Source organism: Mucor velutinosus (assembly GCF_035048745.1).
Source record: "Mucor velutinosus strain NIH1002 chromosome Unknown tig00001563, whole genome shotgun sequence".
NCBI classification, from domain to species: Eukaryota; Fungi; Mucoromycota; class Mucoromycetes; order Mucorales; family Mucoraceae; genus Mucor; species Mucor velutinosus.
This window is the reverse complement of record NW_027041904.1, coordinates 3,596,517-3,614,179: the sequence shown is the minus strand read 5'-3', so window position 1 is coordinate 3,614,179 and position 17,663 is coordinate 3,596,517. Positions and strand designations below refer to the sequence as shown.

General features: G+C 42.8%; 8 protein-coding genes across 8 annotated transcripts; 3 read left to right on the top strand and 5 right to left on the bottom strand.

Annotated features, from left to right (window-relative positions):
* Positions 1–159: 159 nt before the first annotated feature.
* On the bottom strand, positions 160–829 carry NTH1_3 (alpha,alpha-trehalase nth1; the record flags this gene model as incomplete). Its single annotated transcript, XM_064829036.1, has 3 exons — positions 160–183; positions 240–627; positions 696–829. The coding sequence occupies 3 exons, from the start codon at positions 827–829 to the stop codon at positions 160–162; spliced, it is 546 nt and encodes a 181-aa protein (XP_064686238.1).
* Positions 830–1,800: 971 nt separating this feature from the next.
* On the top strand, positions 1,801–2,943 carry ATC70_009807 (uncharacterized protein; the record flags this gene model as incomplete). Its single annotated transcript, XM_064829035.1, has 1 exon — positions 1,801–2,943. One exon carries the CDS (start codon positions 1,801–1,803, stop codon positions 2,941–2,943), a length of 1,143 nt encoding a protein of 380 aa, XP_064686237.1.
* Positions 2,944–3,146: 203 nt separating this feature from the next.
* Positions 3,147–7,145, top strand: ATC70_009806 (uncharacterized protein; the record flags this gene model as incomplete). Its single annotated transcript, XM_064829034.1, has 1 exon — positions 3,147–7,145. The coding sequence occupies one exon, from the start codon at positions 3,147–3,149 to the stop codon at positions 7,143–7,145; it is 3,999 nt and encodes a 1,332-aa protein (XP_064686236.1).
* Positions 7,146–8,029: 884 nt separating this feature from the next.
* RRM1 (Ribonucleoside-diphosphate reductase large subunit) lies at positions 8,030–11,003 on the bottom strand (the record flags this gene model as incomplete). The annotated part of the gene is made up of 10 exons (XM_064829033.1): positions 8,030–8,255; positions 8,309–8,490; positions 8,549–8,656; positions 8,714–9,068; positions 9,123–9,364; positions 9,426–9,525; positions 9,796–10,125; positions 10,186–10,389; positions 10,445–10,486; positions 10,543–11,003. The coding sequence occupies 10 exons, from the start codon at positions 11,001–11,003 to the stop codon at positions 8,030–8,032; spliced, it is 2,250 nt and encodes a 749-aa protein (XP_064686235.1).
* A 246-nt stretch (positions 11,004–11,249) lies between these two features.
* Positions 11,250–11,800, bottom strand: ATC70_009804 (uncharacterized protein; the record flags this gene model as incomplete). The annotated part of the gene is made up of 2 exons (XM_064829032.1): positions 11,250–11,604; positions 11,667–11,800. The coding sequence occupies 2 exons, from the start codon at positions 11,798–11,800 to the stop codon at positions 11,250–11,252; spliced, it is 489 nt and encodes a 162-aa protein (XP_064686234.1).
* A 489-nt stretch (positions 11,801–12,289) lies between these two features.
* On the bottom strand, positions 12,290–12,786 carry ATC70_009803 (uncharacterized protein; the record flags this gene model as incomplete). Its single annotated transcript, XM_064829031.1, has 2 exons — positions 12,290–12,673; positions 12,733–12,786. The coding sequence occupies 2 exons, from the start codon at positions 12,784–12,786 to the stop codon at positions 12,290–12,292; spliced, it is 438 nt and encodes a 145-aa protein (XP_064686233.1).
* Positions 12,787–14,035: 1,249 nt separating this feature from the next.
* On the bottom strand, positions 14,036–15,715 carry ATC70_009802 (uncharacterized protein; the record flags this gene model as incomplete). The annotated part of the gene is made up of 8 exons (XM_064829030.1): positions 14,036–14,092; positions 14,152–14,262; positions 14,317–14,529; positions 14,586–14,709; positions 14,769–14,836; positions 14,908–15,445; positions 15,502–15,646; positions 15,706–15,715. The coding sequence occupies 8 exons, from the start codon at positions 15,713–15,715 to the stop codon at positions 14,036–14,038; spliced, it is 1,266 nt and encodes a 421-aa protein (XP_064686232.1).
* Positions 15,716–16,081: 366 nt separating this feature from the next.
* ATC70_009801 (uncharacterized protein) lies at positions 16,082–17,593 on the top strand (the record flags this gene model as incomplete). The annotated part of the gene is made up of 5 exons (XM_064829029.1): positions 16,082–16,165; positions 16,219–16,295; positions 16,356–16,520; positions 16,572–16,718; positions 16,783–17,593. 5 exons carry the CDS (start codon positions 16,082–16,084, stop codon positions 17,591–17,593), a joined length of 1,284 nt encoding a protein of 427 aa, XP_064686231.1.
* Between the last annotated feature and the right edge of the window lie 70 nt (positions 17,594–17,663).

Sequence of the window (17,663 nt, the reverse complement as noted above, 5' to 3'; positions counted from 1 at the left end):
AAATAGAGGCGAAAAACACAAGGGAAAAAAGATAATCTGTTTTAACAGCAGTAAATGGGTTGCACATGCATTTAAAACTCATTCGAATCATCAAATAGTGATTGCAAGCAAGAAAATGTATTTATGTAGTAACATGTAGATGTGTATCGAGAATAAAATTTACAAAAGGTCGTAGTCATCCAACTATTAATCAAAAGAGTTAGACATACACTCAATATATACACGAGCGCAAATCTTACCTTGTCATTGTACTTCATGATCTTTCTCTTGATCTTGGAAGTGTCCACCCAAGTGACATAGTCTTCCATCGTGCGATTCACCAAGAAGGCAGGATCTGTCACTGTCTGAGGCCCCACACGGATATGTCCTTGTTCAACAAATGTTACTGCCTCCTTTACGGTTTCTGCCATCTTTAATCGACACATGACAATAGGCAAACGTCTACGACAAAAAGCGGATACTGTCACTTTGCGGCAATCCGAAAACTTGGTTGTTGCTGTAATGATGCCCATGTTGTATAGTTTCTCTAACAATGCCTTTTCTTGTTGTGTACGGAATGGATCACGAGAGTCGAGCAATGAAATCTTGTTGGCTAATTGACGGATACTGCCCACTAGTTTGTTGTATCTGTTGTTTGATAACATGTCAGACCTTCTCCCTAACCAAAATGGTTTTTGTATTGCACAGCAACTTACTTGTGATAGTCCTCTCTCTGCTGAAGAAAGTAGCGACGAATGACCTTCATCTCACGTATAGTGTCTTCCTTTTTCCATTGCAAAAAGTCAACCTTTTTCAACAGCTTTTGTTCGTGATGCTTCAATTGTCTCATAGTGGATTGTAAATGTGGTTGTGAATAATTTTTAAAAAAAAAGAGAGAGAGCAAGATTTAGTTTTTGGTTTTTTTACATGAAAAAAATTAGCTACATCCCGAGCCCAATCAAGAAAAACGTTGATACCGCAAGCCACTCAGTAACACTCCATATATTTTCCAGCCTGTCAACATTCGGTCAACTCTACAAACTGCTTAAATGGGTAGCATAAGAGTGCCGTCTCAGTCTTGTTGGTATCAGTTTCTCGTATTGTTGGCAAAAAGTGCTGTGTAGTCAAGCTTGAGTAAAACAAAACTATGCACACAACAACGTTGAGTCTCACATGCATCCAGCGTTCATCCGCTCTTGGCAGCTACTGAGTTTGACACTGTCTTGGTAAAAGAGCATTTGATAAAGTGGCATTAGGCAAATGGTCCTGTTTATTGCAGTATATCATAAAAACTAAAATTACTACCTACGAGACGATTGAATTAGAAGCAAAGTAGGGCTTACCTTTGGAGTACTACTAGTAAAATGATTGTTCTGCATTTTGCATTACGATTCACATTTGGATTAGCAGTTTGCAAGGATTAGAATCAGAAAAACGTAAAAAAAAAGATACAACAGAATCAAAGCAAAAGATCCAAACATCTTAAAATACTTTTTAGATTGCTATGCCTTTTGTTATTAGCTTCAGAAACATCTATTCTCTTCATAAAAGGCATTTGCCAGCCAAAATCGATTGTATCTCCGATCAGCACTTTCATCCTTTATTTGTTAATTTTTGGACTTTTGAGATTCGATTCGACTTATTTTGAGAGATCACAGTCTTGTCTATCACTCATAGCGACATTTACAGGACTTTAAATAAAACCTGGAGCTCGTCTCCCCTACAAAAAAAAAAAAAAAAAATTTTGAGAGATCTCACTTTTCGAATTTTTTAATAACATCGAATCCCTAACCTCTAGTAAAGAATTTGAAAACAACCCCCATGTCTTCAACTGAACAACACCTTTCCAACATTGCGGCATCCCTCAAGGACATCTATACCTTCATGCAGAAACAGGAAGGTATTAACCAATCCATCGAGGATCGTATCACTTCCACTCTTGACCGCTTCAATGCCACTGATGAACATCTCAGGGCCAACGATGCTCGTCTCAACTCTGTTGAGGCCACTATGGGCCGAATTCTCCAGGCCATCAAAGCAATTTCCCCTCCTGCCTCCAGCACTCCTTCACCTCTTCATGTCATCTCCAAAGGTACCTCTGCTGGATCTACATCCAAGCCTAGTACTCAACCACCCCAATCCACCACTTCCTGGGCTGCCATTGCCAGTAAGCCACCTGCTCCCCTCTCCGATCGTAAGCGCCAAGCCTTACATCGCTTTTTCTCTCCTCCTCCTGATGACTCCATTCAAAATGGTTCTTACACCTTGGTTTATCTCCCTCGTTCTCGTCGCATGAATCGCAGCCAAATCAGATCGAAATTTCGCGCAATTTCGATTGACAACCTCCGAATTCTGGACCTCAACTTCCCCGCTCGCAACACCATTGGAGTTCTCCTTCACGAAGCCTATCTCGACGAGTTCAAGTCGAAACTTTTGGAAATCGACACCCAACCAATCCAGAATTTCGATCCATTGGACCATCATCACGTCGCTGATCCCAAATACCATGATCTCTCTGAGGAACGTCGCCTCCAATTAGCCCATGCTCTCCACCAGGACCGTTGCATCCGAACTCTCTACTTCATCCGTCCTCATCTCGTTCCTGGTGTTGCTAAGTACTTTGTTCGTCAAGGCTGGGTACCTCACACCATGGCTACTGATATCATTAACCAACGCCTCCCTCGTCCCGCCAAGCGCCGACCTGCCCCTCACTTTGCTACTGCCCAGGCCTTGCAAGCCTCCCAATCCGCTGCTCCTCAATCTAGTATCCCTCTTCCCTCCACTGACTCTGACCCTATCTCCCTGGTCCCTCCTGCTGCTCCCACTCTCACTGATTACTTTGGTAACGCGGTGTCCACCCAAGAAATGGACACCACTCCAGACTTTGCCTCCAATGCCTCTGCTGAGGCACTCTCTCATACCGGTTCTACCTCCTCGATTGACACCGATGATCTCTCTCAATGAGTGAGATCTTGGAATCAGCTCTCAATCATCTTCCAGCCTCCCCACCCTCAACGAATCATCCTCCACACCCGATATCCCATCCAGCATCATCACAGAACAAAACTACCAACTTCCATATTTGTAGCCTCAACTGCCGTAGTCTTTCCAAGCCCTCCACTCCTGACCTTAGTCGGTCCTTCTCTCGCCTACTTGCCTCCTCTGGTATGGATATCCTCTGTCTTCAAGAAACCTATTCTTCTGATCCCGCTGTACAAGATCGCTTGGATATGCAACTCCAGGCCAAAACCTCCATATGGACGCACTATTGTGGAGTCGTCAGCCTCAATCCAGCTATCCAGCTTGATGATGCATACGTCTCTAACAATGGTCGTCTAATCATCTGTACTGTCTCTCATGCCAACCACCTTTTCCGTCCCTTCCGTCTCATGAATATTTATGCACCTGCCACTTACCACGCCCGCTATGATTTCTATGCTGATCTCCTTCAACTTCCCTTCTTTCAGTCCTTGTTGCTAAACCTCTCCACCCATTCCTTCAATTTTCCCTCTGAAGCTCCAGATATGATTGTAGGCGACTTCAACTACAATTTCCGTCACTTCCCAGCAACCATCATCCAAGATGGCCTCCAGAATCCCTCTTTCATCAGAAATTTACACCTCAATTACCACCATCCTTCCGACCCCTCTCTCATTGTGCCGGATGCTCTTGAGGACTCCTTCACCTCGCCTCACCTAGACTCCAATGACCCTTCAAATATGCCACCAGCTACAAGGGCCCAATGGCTTTGGCATGCTATGTTGCAACACCATTATCGAGAGTGCTCTCACCGCTTGCAACCCGATCCACCCATACCAACCTTTCACGGCGCCGGATATAGATCCACCATCGATTACATGTATGTGGCCCCCTCTCTCACCAACTTTGTCCACACATCCACTGTCGACTTTATAGCCCCACAATGGACCGATCATGCCATGCTTAGCATCCACCTCCGAATGCGCTTAAACAACCATGGCCGAGGCTTATGGCGGGCCAACCCACGCCTGGCTGATAACTCTTTCTTTGTGAATCAGTTGTATAAACGCCTGGATGACTTTCATCGGGATCTAGCTTCCAATCCCTTCCCAGCTTCTCCTCAAGTGTTATGGGACGACATCAAGTCTCTAACTCGATCCCTAGCCCAAAAGATCGGTCGGAAACAGGCTGAATGGCGGCGTCGGCAGCTCAGACAATTGCAGAGTAAACGTAACCGGATCCTCCGTGCCTACAAGTCCACGGCCATCCTGAATGATCGTCTGCCTACCATTGAGAAAGCGATCAGTGCCTTACAACAGGAAATGGTTGAACACCAAGCCCTAAGATCAGGTCTGCGCTGGCGAGAGAAGGGAGAGACCTCGGCTGGATTTCTCAAGGCTTTGTCTACTCATCGAGAACTTCAGCGTGCCCTGCCTTCTCTCAAGGATCCTTCCACTGGCACATGTTATGTTTCTCAAACTGAGAAGGAACAAGCTGTCCACTCCTTTTACTCTCGACTCTACACACCCACAACAGTAAATCAACGTGATATACAATTTTTCACTAACATGATTCCCGCTTCCCATAGATTATCTGATGACTCTCATGAATCCCTATGCACTCCTTTTACTCTGAATGACATCTTGGATGGTCTTTCCCGGTCCCCCACCCAGAGTAGCCCTGGCATTGACGGCCTTCCCTATCAGATCCTGCGTCTCTTGTTCAAACATCCGTCTACCGCATCCATTGGTATCCGTATCTTCAACGATGCTCTGCTCCATGGTACCTTCCCTGCTTCCTGGTCTCAAACTAGTTTGGTGTTACTCCCAAAGAAAGGTGATCTCTCCTTCTTGAAGAATTGGCGCCCAATCTCCCTGATCAACACAGATGCCAAGACCTTCACTCGCCTCCTCAACTCTCGTCTGATGAGTCACCTTGCTGACAAGATCTCTATCCAGCAAATGGGCTTCATGCCCGACCGGTTCATTGCGGAGCAGGGTCTTATCCTGCAATGCATGCAAACAGTAGCTACCAGAAACAAGTTAACATCCATTGCCCTTCTTCTAGACCAGGAGAAGGCGTATGATCGCATCCACTTCTCTTACCTTCAGGCTATGATGGACGCCTTCAATATCCCTCAAACCCTCATCACCGCCATCATCAATCTCTTTTCTGCCACCCAAATCCAACCTAATGTCAATGGCTTCCTAGTCGCTCCTTTACCACAATTGCGAGGTCTTCGTCAGGGTGATCCCCTCAGTCCTCTTCTCTTTAACATTGCCTTTGATCCCTTTCTCCGGGCCATCCACAATGACTCTCGCATTTCGGGCTTCTCTTTCCCTCCTGATCCCATTTCTGGCTCCCACCCGCCAGTGGTCAAAGTTCTCGCCTATGCGGATGATACTTTAGTAACCCTTAACAATCCATCAGAATTCGCTGCTCTCGAGGATCTACTCGGAAAGTATATGTCTGCTTCTAATGCCTCCCTCAATTACAACAAAACTGAAGCACTCTCCCTATCTGGTAGCAACCATCCTCATTGGGTTCAGTTCCTGGCCTCTAAAGGTATCACTTCATGGCATGATCGTTCCTCTCTAACGGCCCTGAAATACCTTGGTTACCCTATCCATGCCAATCGTCAACAGCGAACTTCATTCGTCTCCGCCCTCATCTCTAACATCAGTCGCTCTTGTCAACTTCATTCCTGTCGGAACCTGACCTACCGCGGTCGTGTCACCGTTGTGAACTCCTTGATACTCTCCAAACTATGGCATGTTCTTCGGTTGGTTACCTTCACCAAGTCTGAATTCAACAAGATACGCCAAATCATCACTTCCTTTATTAACCGAAACTCCAAAATCAGCCGCTTCTCTTTTGACACTCTCATTTTACCTCGATCCCAGGGCGGTCTGAACCTGATCAATCCTGCGAGACAAGCCCAAGCTCTGCAATGGCGATGGATCCATCCACTCCTTCATCCTACACAACCCTCTCCATCATTGATGCCTTCCATTCCAATCCTTCGGTCCACCCTCTCCATGTGTCTCGGTTCCACTCGATTCCCATCCTACCACTGGTCACTCCTTTTCCCTCAATGTCGCCCGTCTGGTCTACCCTCTTTTGGTCCTGTTGCCAACATCATCATTGCCGTAGACTCTATCATTAGAAACTTTTCCTTCTGCTCCGTCCCCATTCCTGTCATCCTCCGCCTCCCTTTCACTTCTCTCCTTCAACATGCGCTACCCCCTTCCCATCCTTTCGCCTCCACCTTTTCCCCACCCTCCGTCATCCTAGCTGACCATCTCACCCTACGTCAGGATCTCTTTGGATCTGATATCTTTGATTACAACTCTACTTCCAACACCATTGTTTTCAAAGAATCTTTTGAGCACCTCCCCCATCCTCACTGCAGTCGCCGTGCCATCAATTTCATATATGATCAATACCTCTTCCTCAATACGTTCACCCTAAACACCATGCTCACAAATATCCCTCGTCCCCTCCCCACTACTGATCAATTATCCACCTCCTCCATACTCACCCTTGACTCTCTCCACTCCCTTCTTCTCTCCATGATCTCCTCACACTTTGATCTAGATTTCCAACAATTCCATCCAGTCCCTGCGACTACCACTGGTTATAAATCCTTACCTTCCTACCATGTTCCTCCCAAACCTCCATCTGTCTTATCCTCTGCCAAATGGAAACGTCTCTGGTCCTTACGTATCCCATTGAATGCACGTAACACCTGGTTCCGCATCCTTCATAATAAAGTCGCCACAAGAGACATTCTTCATGAACGGCAACCTCATATCCACCATCCCTTTTGTAGGATCTGCCACTCATCCACCGAAACATTGGAACACTTCCTCTTTGCCTGTCCCCACAAACGATCCTTTTGGTCTTCCGCCCTCTCCATTTACATGCCCCCTCTCATCTCCCAAAACAGTTACCAAAACTTCCAGAAATTCCTTCTTTTCGAACACAACCCTTCTCGTCAAGATCATTCAATCTATCCGAATCTCTCTGCTTACCAGGTTTTCGCCTGCATGCTACAAACTATATGGTATCACCACTACCAGTTTACATTCCAGGACAAACCTTTCCTACCATCAATTTTACTCTCATCACTTCGTAGCTCATTAGATACCTTACATTTCCAAGAAACCTTAGATCAGTCTCCATAATTAGTCCCCCCAATATATATCCAGTCTTTTTTCCTCTCCCATCTAATAGGCGTACGTAAAAGGACTTTAAATAAAGCAATACAATTGCCCTACAAAAAAAAAATTTTGAGAGATCCGACTATATTAAATGTAATGGTCACCCCCTACTTCCTTAAGCTTTCTAATAGTACTTTTCAAGGCGCATCCAATGGTACTAACTATAATACATATTATAAAAAAGATTATGGAGCAATGTACGGAAATACGAAATGAGGGTTTCGGCAAAAATGTCGAGATTTTATATACGAAAGTCTCACAAACAAAGTTTCAGGAGTTGCATTGGATCGAGAGCAACATTTTGGTTCAATATATGCCATAGTAAAAGTCTTCATTTTCAAGGTGAAAGACGCGATCGTTTGATTTTTGGTGAAAATCATGAGGTATCGCTCATGCTTTTTTGGTCGATTTTGGTCGATTTTGGTCAATTTTCAACGATCCCAAAAAAGGTGAGCAAAGGTATCAGAAAGTAACTGCTAGATGAGAGCAATTGTTTGGTGCTACTCTGACGGCGTAAAACGGCTTCTAACTCGAGAAAATACGGTTCGAATGCATGCAAATTTAGCTGTGATTTACATATATTTGGGTAGTATGAGGGAGTGTCAGTATGCTGTATGCGTATATACCGATTGATCACAATGATACATATGTGGAGCATGGTAAAAAGCTCAAATCTACAGTCAGATATCGTTCTAGAAGTGTTTTTTACATGAAAGTAAATGGTCAAGAAGTGAAATTTTACTATGCATTTAGTAGTAGGATAGTATGAGTACTATTAGAGATATATTGAATTATCCTGGGGGGGGGGAGAGGGTATCGTAGTTGATATTGGACTAGAGCAAGTATGACTAAATGCGATTTCTTTCGTCTTGCTTACAGTGCGCCTGAGTAACACTGCTGGCACTTGTATCATCTGAGCAAATGGTAAATTGGCTCGCTTTTCCGTCAAGAATCGACCTCTTGCTGCTGTTATCACTCATATCGTCCGTAATGCTAGAGCCGCAATGAGTCTTGTCTACAGATAACGAGAGCGGACGACTACTTCTTTCGTTTCTATCATGTCGAGCCAATTTTCTATAAACAATCAATTTTAAGAATAGTGTTAGGATCATGACATATGACGGTACCTATCGAACAAGCCGAGCCATCGGCTCAACTGCTTCTGATCTGAGACCTGAATCAGCAAATCACAATGGCCACTACCAATGGCTCCATGCACCTTGAAAACGTAATTTCCTGGGACATTTGAGATGGTGAATGCATGTGAGTAACAGAATAGTATTGGTTTCTTGAATGCATTTTGATTTCCCTGGGGCTTCCAAACTGTGTCAATACTGTACCATGCAAGGACTCGTGTAATCACATACCGGTTGAATGGATAGAAACGAGACTTGAGGCAAGAGCGTTATGCATCTCATTTGCCATCTTGCTAGGAAGGGAAAGTACCTGAATACGTATTGCACCGGAAGCTTCTCCTTTTGTACAGAGATGTTTGATGAGAAATTGATTTGACAGAATAAGGAAATTTATACCTGATAGGTGTCCATCATCGCTGAAGGCATTGATCCATTCCACTTTACAGGATCGTTCTTCTTGTCCTCATCCACCAAAATATGAGTGCTCGTTGCTGTCATACGGTTCATGGTCAATAGCTGTTTCTCATCATAAAGCGTCTTTTCATCATGGCCATCTCGTTTCTCGGTAGTAGGTAATACAAGCGCCTTCTTTGGAAATAAGACCTTGAATATTTTTGGGAAAAACAAGACGCAGAGCGAAAATGTCGAAGCCCAGAGTATAGTCATTGCAGTAAGATAATACCTTGTATAGAAATCTGTGGTAGGCATGAAAAAGATGATGAATCCAATCAATGCTGAAAAGAAAATATTACTATAAACAGTGCTTAGTCAATGACTCATTAACTATAGGATGATTTCTATTTACTAGACAGATAGTCCCAGCTGCTTGTGTTCACTATATTTTGAATAACCACCAAAACTTTTGGTTTTAAGGGCTAGATAGACAGACAGGCATAGTTGGATGCCTGCTTGAATAGTAAGCAAGGCCACAAAGAAGGTGTGCCCTGAGCCATCATAGGAACAGGTATTGACAACCACCGTGGAAGAGACTGGAATGGCAGATAGTTTTACATTGCCAAACAAAACAAGCCAACATGCTAAGATAACCTTGGATGGGAGTGTGCGTATGTATGTTGATGGCATCATAAATATGTCATTTGGCACTTACTGTATTGAACGCTAGAATAAAACAGGAAATCTTGAGTAACTGGTTATTGCTGCTACTATAGTTGCTGTTGTTGTACACGTTATTCACAGTCTTGTAAACTCTATAATTTCTCGAAATCATGGAGCCAAGTATCAAAGATAAGCCAATGTAAAATGTTATCGGAAGCATGAAACATGTGAAGGTGGAGTAGCTGCTAATGAAAAAGAGTGGAACTGCTATGTAGGACAGTAATAGACCTAGTAGCTCCATTATACAAATGATAGGACTACATCATATTAGCATTGTGTGTGTATGTGTGTGTGTGTGTGTGTGTGTGTGTGTGTGTGCGTTAAAGATTGAATCGCTGTTTATCAAAAGGATTGGATACTACCTTGAAGATTTAAATACAGGATGGTGCCTGAAGTTGATCACCATGATGAGTGCAATCAGAGTCATTGCAACGCCTACCATGGCGGTGCTTGCGGCGACTATGGAAATTGGCGCGGTTATACCTGCTTTGATCACTGTAAAGGGAGGTGTTCCTGAAGGAGGCTGGTATACGATATGTGAATCCAAGGAGCCTCTTTCATCTTTTGTCGATAATACCTTTTTTGTTCCATCAAAGTAGATGGGGTCCGTAGACAAATGAAAGATGCCACCTAAAACGTGTCCAGTTTCAGTTACTTGAGAACCATGATGCAAATTAAAGATTTTGAAGTTTCTATCATAAACAGCAGGTTGTCAATGATCGGATAGACACAGAAAATAGCTGAATACATACCCTGTTTTAACATCGCCATTCTTATCAAATAAGACAGGACCTTGAGGACCAGTTGCGAAACCTGTATCATTGAAAATCGATAATGAATAACGAGGCATTAATTGTCCTGAGGTTAACTCTTGCAATGTGTAATTTGAGTCGATGGAGTCTCGAACAAGTTGGCCGAAACCGTAAGCCATGACCATCATACAAGAATAAGCTAGTCTACTCTGGCGTTAGTATTAAATTATCGTATATCAGCAACTTGCCTTGCATTTACCCTGATTGGTACGTGGAGGAGGTCGCTGCGGATGGATCAAATCTATACAGACAGGGTTCATTTAGAGCTCTGCACAAAAGCGATAGCAACAATCTTACTGTGATAGCTTCTGCTGGAATGCGTCGTACGGTGGATAGCCTGTCAAGTCTGTTTGCTGTTCAAAAATAAACACACCTCCTGCAAACAAATGTTCCATCGTCAAGCGATCCAGCTTGTTTGTGGTCCACGCCAATTGCTCAACAGCATTTTGATAGGTGGTGCTAGTACTGGACTGGTTTGCGTTATCCAACCTTGTTTGCACAATATGATTATACACATCCACATGCTGATTCAATTGACGGATCACATTAGCAGAGTTCCCCATGATAAGCCATGCAGTTTCATTATTGACGTGACCCGAAATTGCAGCTATGAACAAAGCCTTTGCAGCTGAATCTTTTGAAGCAATCAACACAACTCGTGAACCAAGGCTCATTAAGGTATCCATGGATGCATGAATATTATTTGTATCACCCATATCTTCATAAGTTTGAGAAGATTTGACTGAAAGGATTCCCATCTTTTTAGTTTTGGAAATTAGATTTTGAGTCACTGTATATATATATATATATATATAGACAGGTTGTGTAAATCTCTCATCTTCTAATTCAAGCAATAGACATCACAAAATCTTTTACCCAGGTCTGCGTCTCTTGTGTACAAAATGCCTAATGTGGTCCAATTCTGGCTGACGGCGAATGATATAACTGTATCTACTTGCAGTAGGTCCGTTGGTATGGTGCGAAAAAAGTAATCGTATTGCGATTTATCTGCCAGGGACGCTGTATGGAGTGTGTGGTGAGAGCTCTGTGCATTCGTTCAAGTGCACAGATTTACCCGCAGTTGCTGAATAGGAACATTGTGGTATCTCCAATGTGCCCGTCATTAGGGCGGATAACGTAGTAAATGAATTGGAGACATCTCCAATGATACCAATGACACCGTGCTGAATCAAAGACACTACCGAGTCAATGGCTTGTGAGATAGCATGAGAGGAGAATTGATCCTGTTCTATTGGTTGATTGTCGACAGCGTCTTTTTCTATCAATGTCACGAATGCGCCTGGAATGATATTCCATTGATTTATTTCGTTTACTGCTATTTGGACACCTGATAATCCCCTATCAACATCATCATCAGCATCAGTGTTTTGGTTTGTTATACAATTTCTGTGAACACTTACGGCCTTGTATCGTTATGGAGTAAAATGCCAATTTTAATTTCTACCTTGCTATTGCTAGTGATTGTTTTGGTATCACCTGCTGCTGCTGATAGAATGGTATTATTCACGCCGACTCGAAGATCATCCGTCGACATTTGAGAGCGAGTGATGATCAAAAAAGAAGAAGCCTATATTCGTTGATCTCAGTCAGTAGCGTCTTGAAATACGACGGAAAGCATAGGGAGCATGGATGGTAAAAGGAGCAATGTATCGTGAAATGGGCTCTTTACATTAGCATCTCGTATAGTGTTCCACCAATAAAATGACCATGATATAATGTAAACAAGGGGTAAAATGTGCCTGAAATGAGAAGTTTTTTTTTTTTTTTTTTTTTTTTTTTTTTTTTATTTATTTATTTTTATTTATTTATTTTTATTTGAATAGAAAATGAGAAGAGGGTATAATTGTGTTGTTGTAGTAACAGAAATGAAAGAAATCTCTTCCAGTTGTATATATTTTTTTTAGGGTTTGTTGTGTGATATTTACATTAAATTCATATATAATAAGATGTGGGCTGATGTGGATGATTGGCCATAGATATCCTTTTCATCTGCATGTACCCCGCACTATCACTTTTTTTTTTCTCAAGCTGTTGTAGTGGTATCAAATATCGAAAAGTAGTTGAAATGGGTAGGTTTAGCAGTGGTGGTAGTAGTGATGGGAGGCAGGCAAGTTGAGTTGGAGAGCAAATCAAACTTGGGTGGGGACGATAATTGAATGGATGATCCACTTGTGTGCGATGATGTAGCAGTTAGAGCAGGAGAAACAGATGCCGATGAATAATTTGAATAGGATGAAGGGGTTGTTTTAGAGTTGTTCTGATGCGTAGTGTCATGATGGATGTGGTTGTGGTTATGATGGTTGTTGGGTCGAGGAAAATCAGTAAATTCAGGGTATGTGTAACCCAACAATGGGTGATTTCGAAGGGCATCAGCACGTAGACATTGCTCACTGCAATAGAGAGACTCCTATAGTAGAGAATCATCAGTCATTGCTCATACCCATTTCAGAGACAACGGTGACTTACAGAAAAGGGGCTTACAGCATTATCACAGAATGTACACCAGTTGAGATCAGTCATGATGGGATAGACGTTTTTTAATTAAATTGCTAAATGTTGGATATGTTGATGGTTGATTGTTATATACGAGTATATATAAACAAAGAAACACTATGACATTTAATAGTGCACAGAGAGAGAGAGAGAGAGAGAGAGAGAGAGAGAGAGAAGAAAGGAGTGATGTAAAAAAAGAGAGAAAGAAAGACGCTATAAATGCCTCAACTTGAGTGGATATTTATGCTTGATACATATCGTCTGTTTTATTGGTTAGATATAACCAAATTTAACCTTCTTATCACATACTACACGTTCTCCAAAAAGCGGACACTGTGCCCTGTTATCTGTTTCTACGATTACTTGAAAAGGTAAGTCTTTGCAATACGAATGATGTTATGGCGAAGAATCTTTTTCCACAACCAGTGATGACAATATCCTCTACAGATCATTGGTTAAACTCACCAATGAGAAAATTTCTTTATTCAATTGGTGTGCTTTTTTAGGCTTTCATTTTCACTCCTTTTATCTCTCTCTCTCCCCCCCCTCCTCCCCCACACCCTCTCCTTGATTGGGCCCTAATCTATATTAAACACATGCGAATAAGGTTGAATGGGACGAGTCATCTAGGCAGAATGACATTGATTTGCAGCTCTCTTTTTTTTTTTCCTGTTGCGCGAAAAATTTATCATGGGAAAAATTCGTTCACGTGTGTATACGTTGTTCAACAAGGGCTCGAGCGCACCAGTTGCTTGAAATTGACACAAAGATTAGATGGGCGTGATCTTGACTAGGATACATTTATTGTAATTAATGATGGATGGCGGGCAACTTGGTCTGTAATAGAAGGCAATGTCCGAATCATCAGCAGGGATGAGCTTTATTTGACATCAACATTTGGTATGTGAGTTTGGAATTTGTAGTGCCTTTCTCCTTCATAGCATCACTACAGCTTCCATGAATGGTTCAATCTGATTTCATTTTTGGTTGATCCTTAAACAACAAGACATATAACAGAAAAGTGACTGCCGATAGTCTGGCAACATGCAGAGTGATCCAACAGCTACTCGGTGATAGGGCTTGTAGAACGCAATCATACCAAAGGTCACTGTGATCATTTACCATCTCTTTTCTCCAATGAAACCATAGTTTGGATAATACACACTACGCGAACACTGAATAAAACACTGTACAAAGACAAAGCGTATTGTGCGAATGAATGTTGCATGTTTACTAAAATCTTGGAGATCAGTGGGAGAAATATTATCCTAGAATATCAGTGCTCCATTTTGTCTGATTCATCTTGTTGTTCCTGACCGTAAATTGTGCTTGCCTAACAGTGGTGCATATCATGTCAATCTCTGATATCCATCATTGGAGCTGATCACTTACTATTTGCCATGCTTCTAATATATTATCGTCTGCAGTGCTTGCCAGCATCCATGGTTCAGCAGGATTCCAACCAAAATCTGAAATTTTACCGGTATGTCCACCATGCACAAACTTGGGGATCCGTGTTAAATTTCACACACTATGACATGACAAGAGGCTACTTACTAATAACTCAGGAGGTCCATCTTTTGCTTCTTGAGGCGACTGCTCATCTGCAATCCTCGCTAAATCCCACACACATATTCTTCTATCGTTGCTTGCAGTTGCCAGAATAGCATCATGAAAGGGTGACCATGCAAGCTGAACGACTTCTTCGGTATGGCTCTGGAGCGTGTGTAGTTTGTTGTTTAAATTACGCAAATCCCATAATGCGGCTGTCTAGTGTTGATGCGTGTTGGTATCGTCTTACTTGTAAAAGAGACCATGAAGCTTACCTTGTCTGATGATCCTGTCGCTAGTACCCATTCGTTGCCCGGACTAAATCCAACACAATTGATTTCAGCGTGATGTGCCTGCACACTGTGTGTTGCTTTGTGAGATTCATCTCTTGTATCCCAACTGCGTCTGTCGTTAGTCTATGTAACCAAGTTTTTTTTTTTTGGGATACAACAACTTACATCATCAAGTGCTGATCATCACCCACGGATGCAAATATGGAATCATGCTTCATATGCCAGGCCACATCCTATGCATTTTCACGTATTAACATTCCCCATCTCTCTCTCTCTCTCTTGCTACCTGCTGAATGGGCCTTACCATGACACCAGCAGTGTGTCCGTTGTAAATTCTCAATGGATCCAATACGCGGTTTTCCTTTGATGCAGCAGCAATATCCCAGTGAGCAATCAAATGATCAAACCCTGCGCTTAATATATGGTTTGATTTCGATTTGTGAGGATTCCAAGCCAAACCATAGCCTTCTTGTGTGTGTCCCTTGAGTCTCAAAGCCGGATTAAAGGGTTCGTTTTCTTTGGGAAACGATTCATGTGTCGTTCGATCAAACACAAATACATCGCCAGACCTTGACTTGGATGCAATGACATTGGGATTTTCAAACTGATATCTGGCTCGATTCACCTCTCCTTCATGCACAATCTTTTGTGTGATGTGAATATTGGCATCATTAAAGGCACCGTATCCTCCAATTTCGTTGGTGCTTTCTTCGTATTTTCGCAAATCAATGTCTTGGTCGTTGGGAAGCTGGACATTGGCAATCATCAGGTAGTTGGGCTCATCGTCGTTGGTGTGTGTGCCGAGTAAAAGTCGCTGTGTTTTGTAGTTTTTGTCAGGGCGGCTACAAATACATCTGTGAGTCCGTTGCATCCACGCTATTCCCCTCATATTACACACCTCTCTACATCTGGAAACCATTGACAGGTCAAACTCGGCCATTCCAAAGCGTGTGTTATCACTAAATCATACAGAAATGGAGAGTTCTTTTTCCACAGTTTGTATTCCTCGTTGATGATCGTTTGCTGCTCGGATTCTTCGTTCTCTAGTCAGACAGCATGTCAGCAAAGGATTGGGGCAGGTCATTGCTTTGATGGCAGTTACCGTAATCCATGGTGGTTTCTAGCAGTGTCGAAAAAAAAAAAGAGCAAAAAGGGATAGAGACGCGGCACATTAAAAATTTGGTGTTTTTTATCGTGCTGGATTGACACATTTTGCATTGCATACATCTAGTCTGTAAAAGATGATTAGATGGCAATCACTGAGGAAAACCTTTCTGTAGGCGAATGACGCATGTTGCCCTCGTAGAGAGCAATGCCATTGCCGTCTATATAAGCCTTCACGCAAAAGCCTATCTATTCGAAAGGATGCATGCCATCATCACCACGTGCGTGTTTATTTGACAAGTTCTCATCTACATGAACGCCAAAAGCAAGTCCTCTCTTCCATTGCATTCTCTTTTCTTTTTGAAATAAGCATCATGGGCATATTGAACGGCAATATTCCACTAAACAACTTGCGTTCTCAAGACGACAACTTACCCTCAGATACCTCTATTGAACAGGTATATGCTTCCAATAGTTTGCAATCCACTCTATTCTAAATCATAGCTTATAGAAACGAACAGAAGAGACAGTGCTAGAAAAGTTTGTCCCTTATGCGCCCAATAACGAAAACAAACTACCACTGGATGAGTGAGTCAATGGTCCAAAGACATGGCTGGTATCATTATTGATCTTGTCTTGCTACTGTAGGATTCAGTTGGATCGCAAAAGACACATTGACTACCTGAAGAAAGGTTTAAATGGCCTTGGTCGTTGGGGATCTAGTTTGGACGCTAGCAAACCATGGTTGGTCTATTGGATATTCCATTCACTCGATTTATTGGAATACAAGTTCGATAACAACCTCATTGCCAGGTAAATAAAAGAGAGTCTGGTAGCTGCTAAAAAGCTCATCACGCAGCATAGATCCATCGAGACATTCAAGAACTGGCAGTTACCTACAGGTGGTTTTGGAGGTGGATCAGACCAACTAGCTCATTTAGCAACAACCTATGCTGCTGTCAATGCATTGGCAATTACTGGCACCAAGGAAGCTTACGATGTATTGAACAGGTAAAAGCGGCTACATCAGAGAGTGGCATGTTGCGAGCTATTCTCATTCAAACGCTGTATCTAGAGAAACACTGTACAACTTTTTATTGAGCATGAAGCAGCCTGATGGATCATTCACCATGCACCAAGGCGGCGAAATTGATATTCGAGGATCCTATTGTGCGTTATCTGTAGCAGCATTGATCAACCTACTTACGCCTGAACTGACAGAGAATTGCATTGATTTCATTGCACGATCACAAACGTACGAGGGAGGCATTGGCCCATATCCGGGCAAGGAAGCACACAACGGCTATACATTCTGTGGGCTAGCAGCCATGGAAATTTTAGATGGATTCTCGAGATTTGACATGCAGAAACTAGTCAGTTGGTGCTCAGGGCGACAAATGGGCCTGGAAGGCGGATTTCAAGGTAGAACCAACAAGCTGGTAGATGGCTGTTATTCGTTCTGGGGAGCAGGTGATTTCCCCATCCTTCAAGCGCATTTGCAGTGGGAGGACTATTTGTTTGATAGAGAGGCTCTGCAAGAATATATATTGATTTGCTGCCAATCAGGGTACGGTGGCTTGATTGATAAGCCAGGCAAAGGAGCAGATTACTACCATACGTGCTACTGTCTGTCTGGCTTGTCTGTAGCTCAACATCGCTTGGATTTTCATCACAATGATCAGGTCAAGGGTGGGTTGCGATCCTTGTTGTGGGCCAGTAGAAACGAATACGTCATTGTAGGCGATGTCAATAATCTGTTAGCTGCTGCTCATCCCGTCCACAACATCACATTGCGTGCTGCAAGGAACATCATGCACTATTTTTATGCAGATCAGCTTAAGGATGTTGAACTGCCCAACGACGATGAACCCGAAGAGTGTCAATAAAGTGAACAAGTGCCGCTTGAATTGTCTCAGTGCGTGTATCATTTGAAGCATGATAATTTTTTCCTCGTTT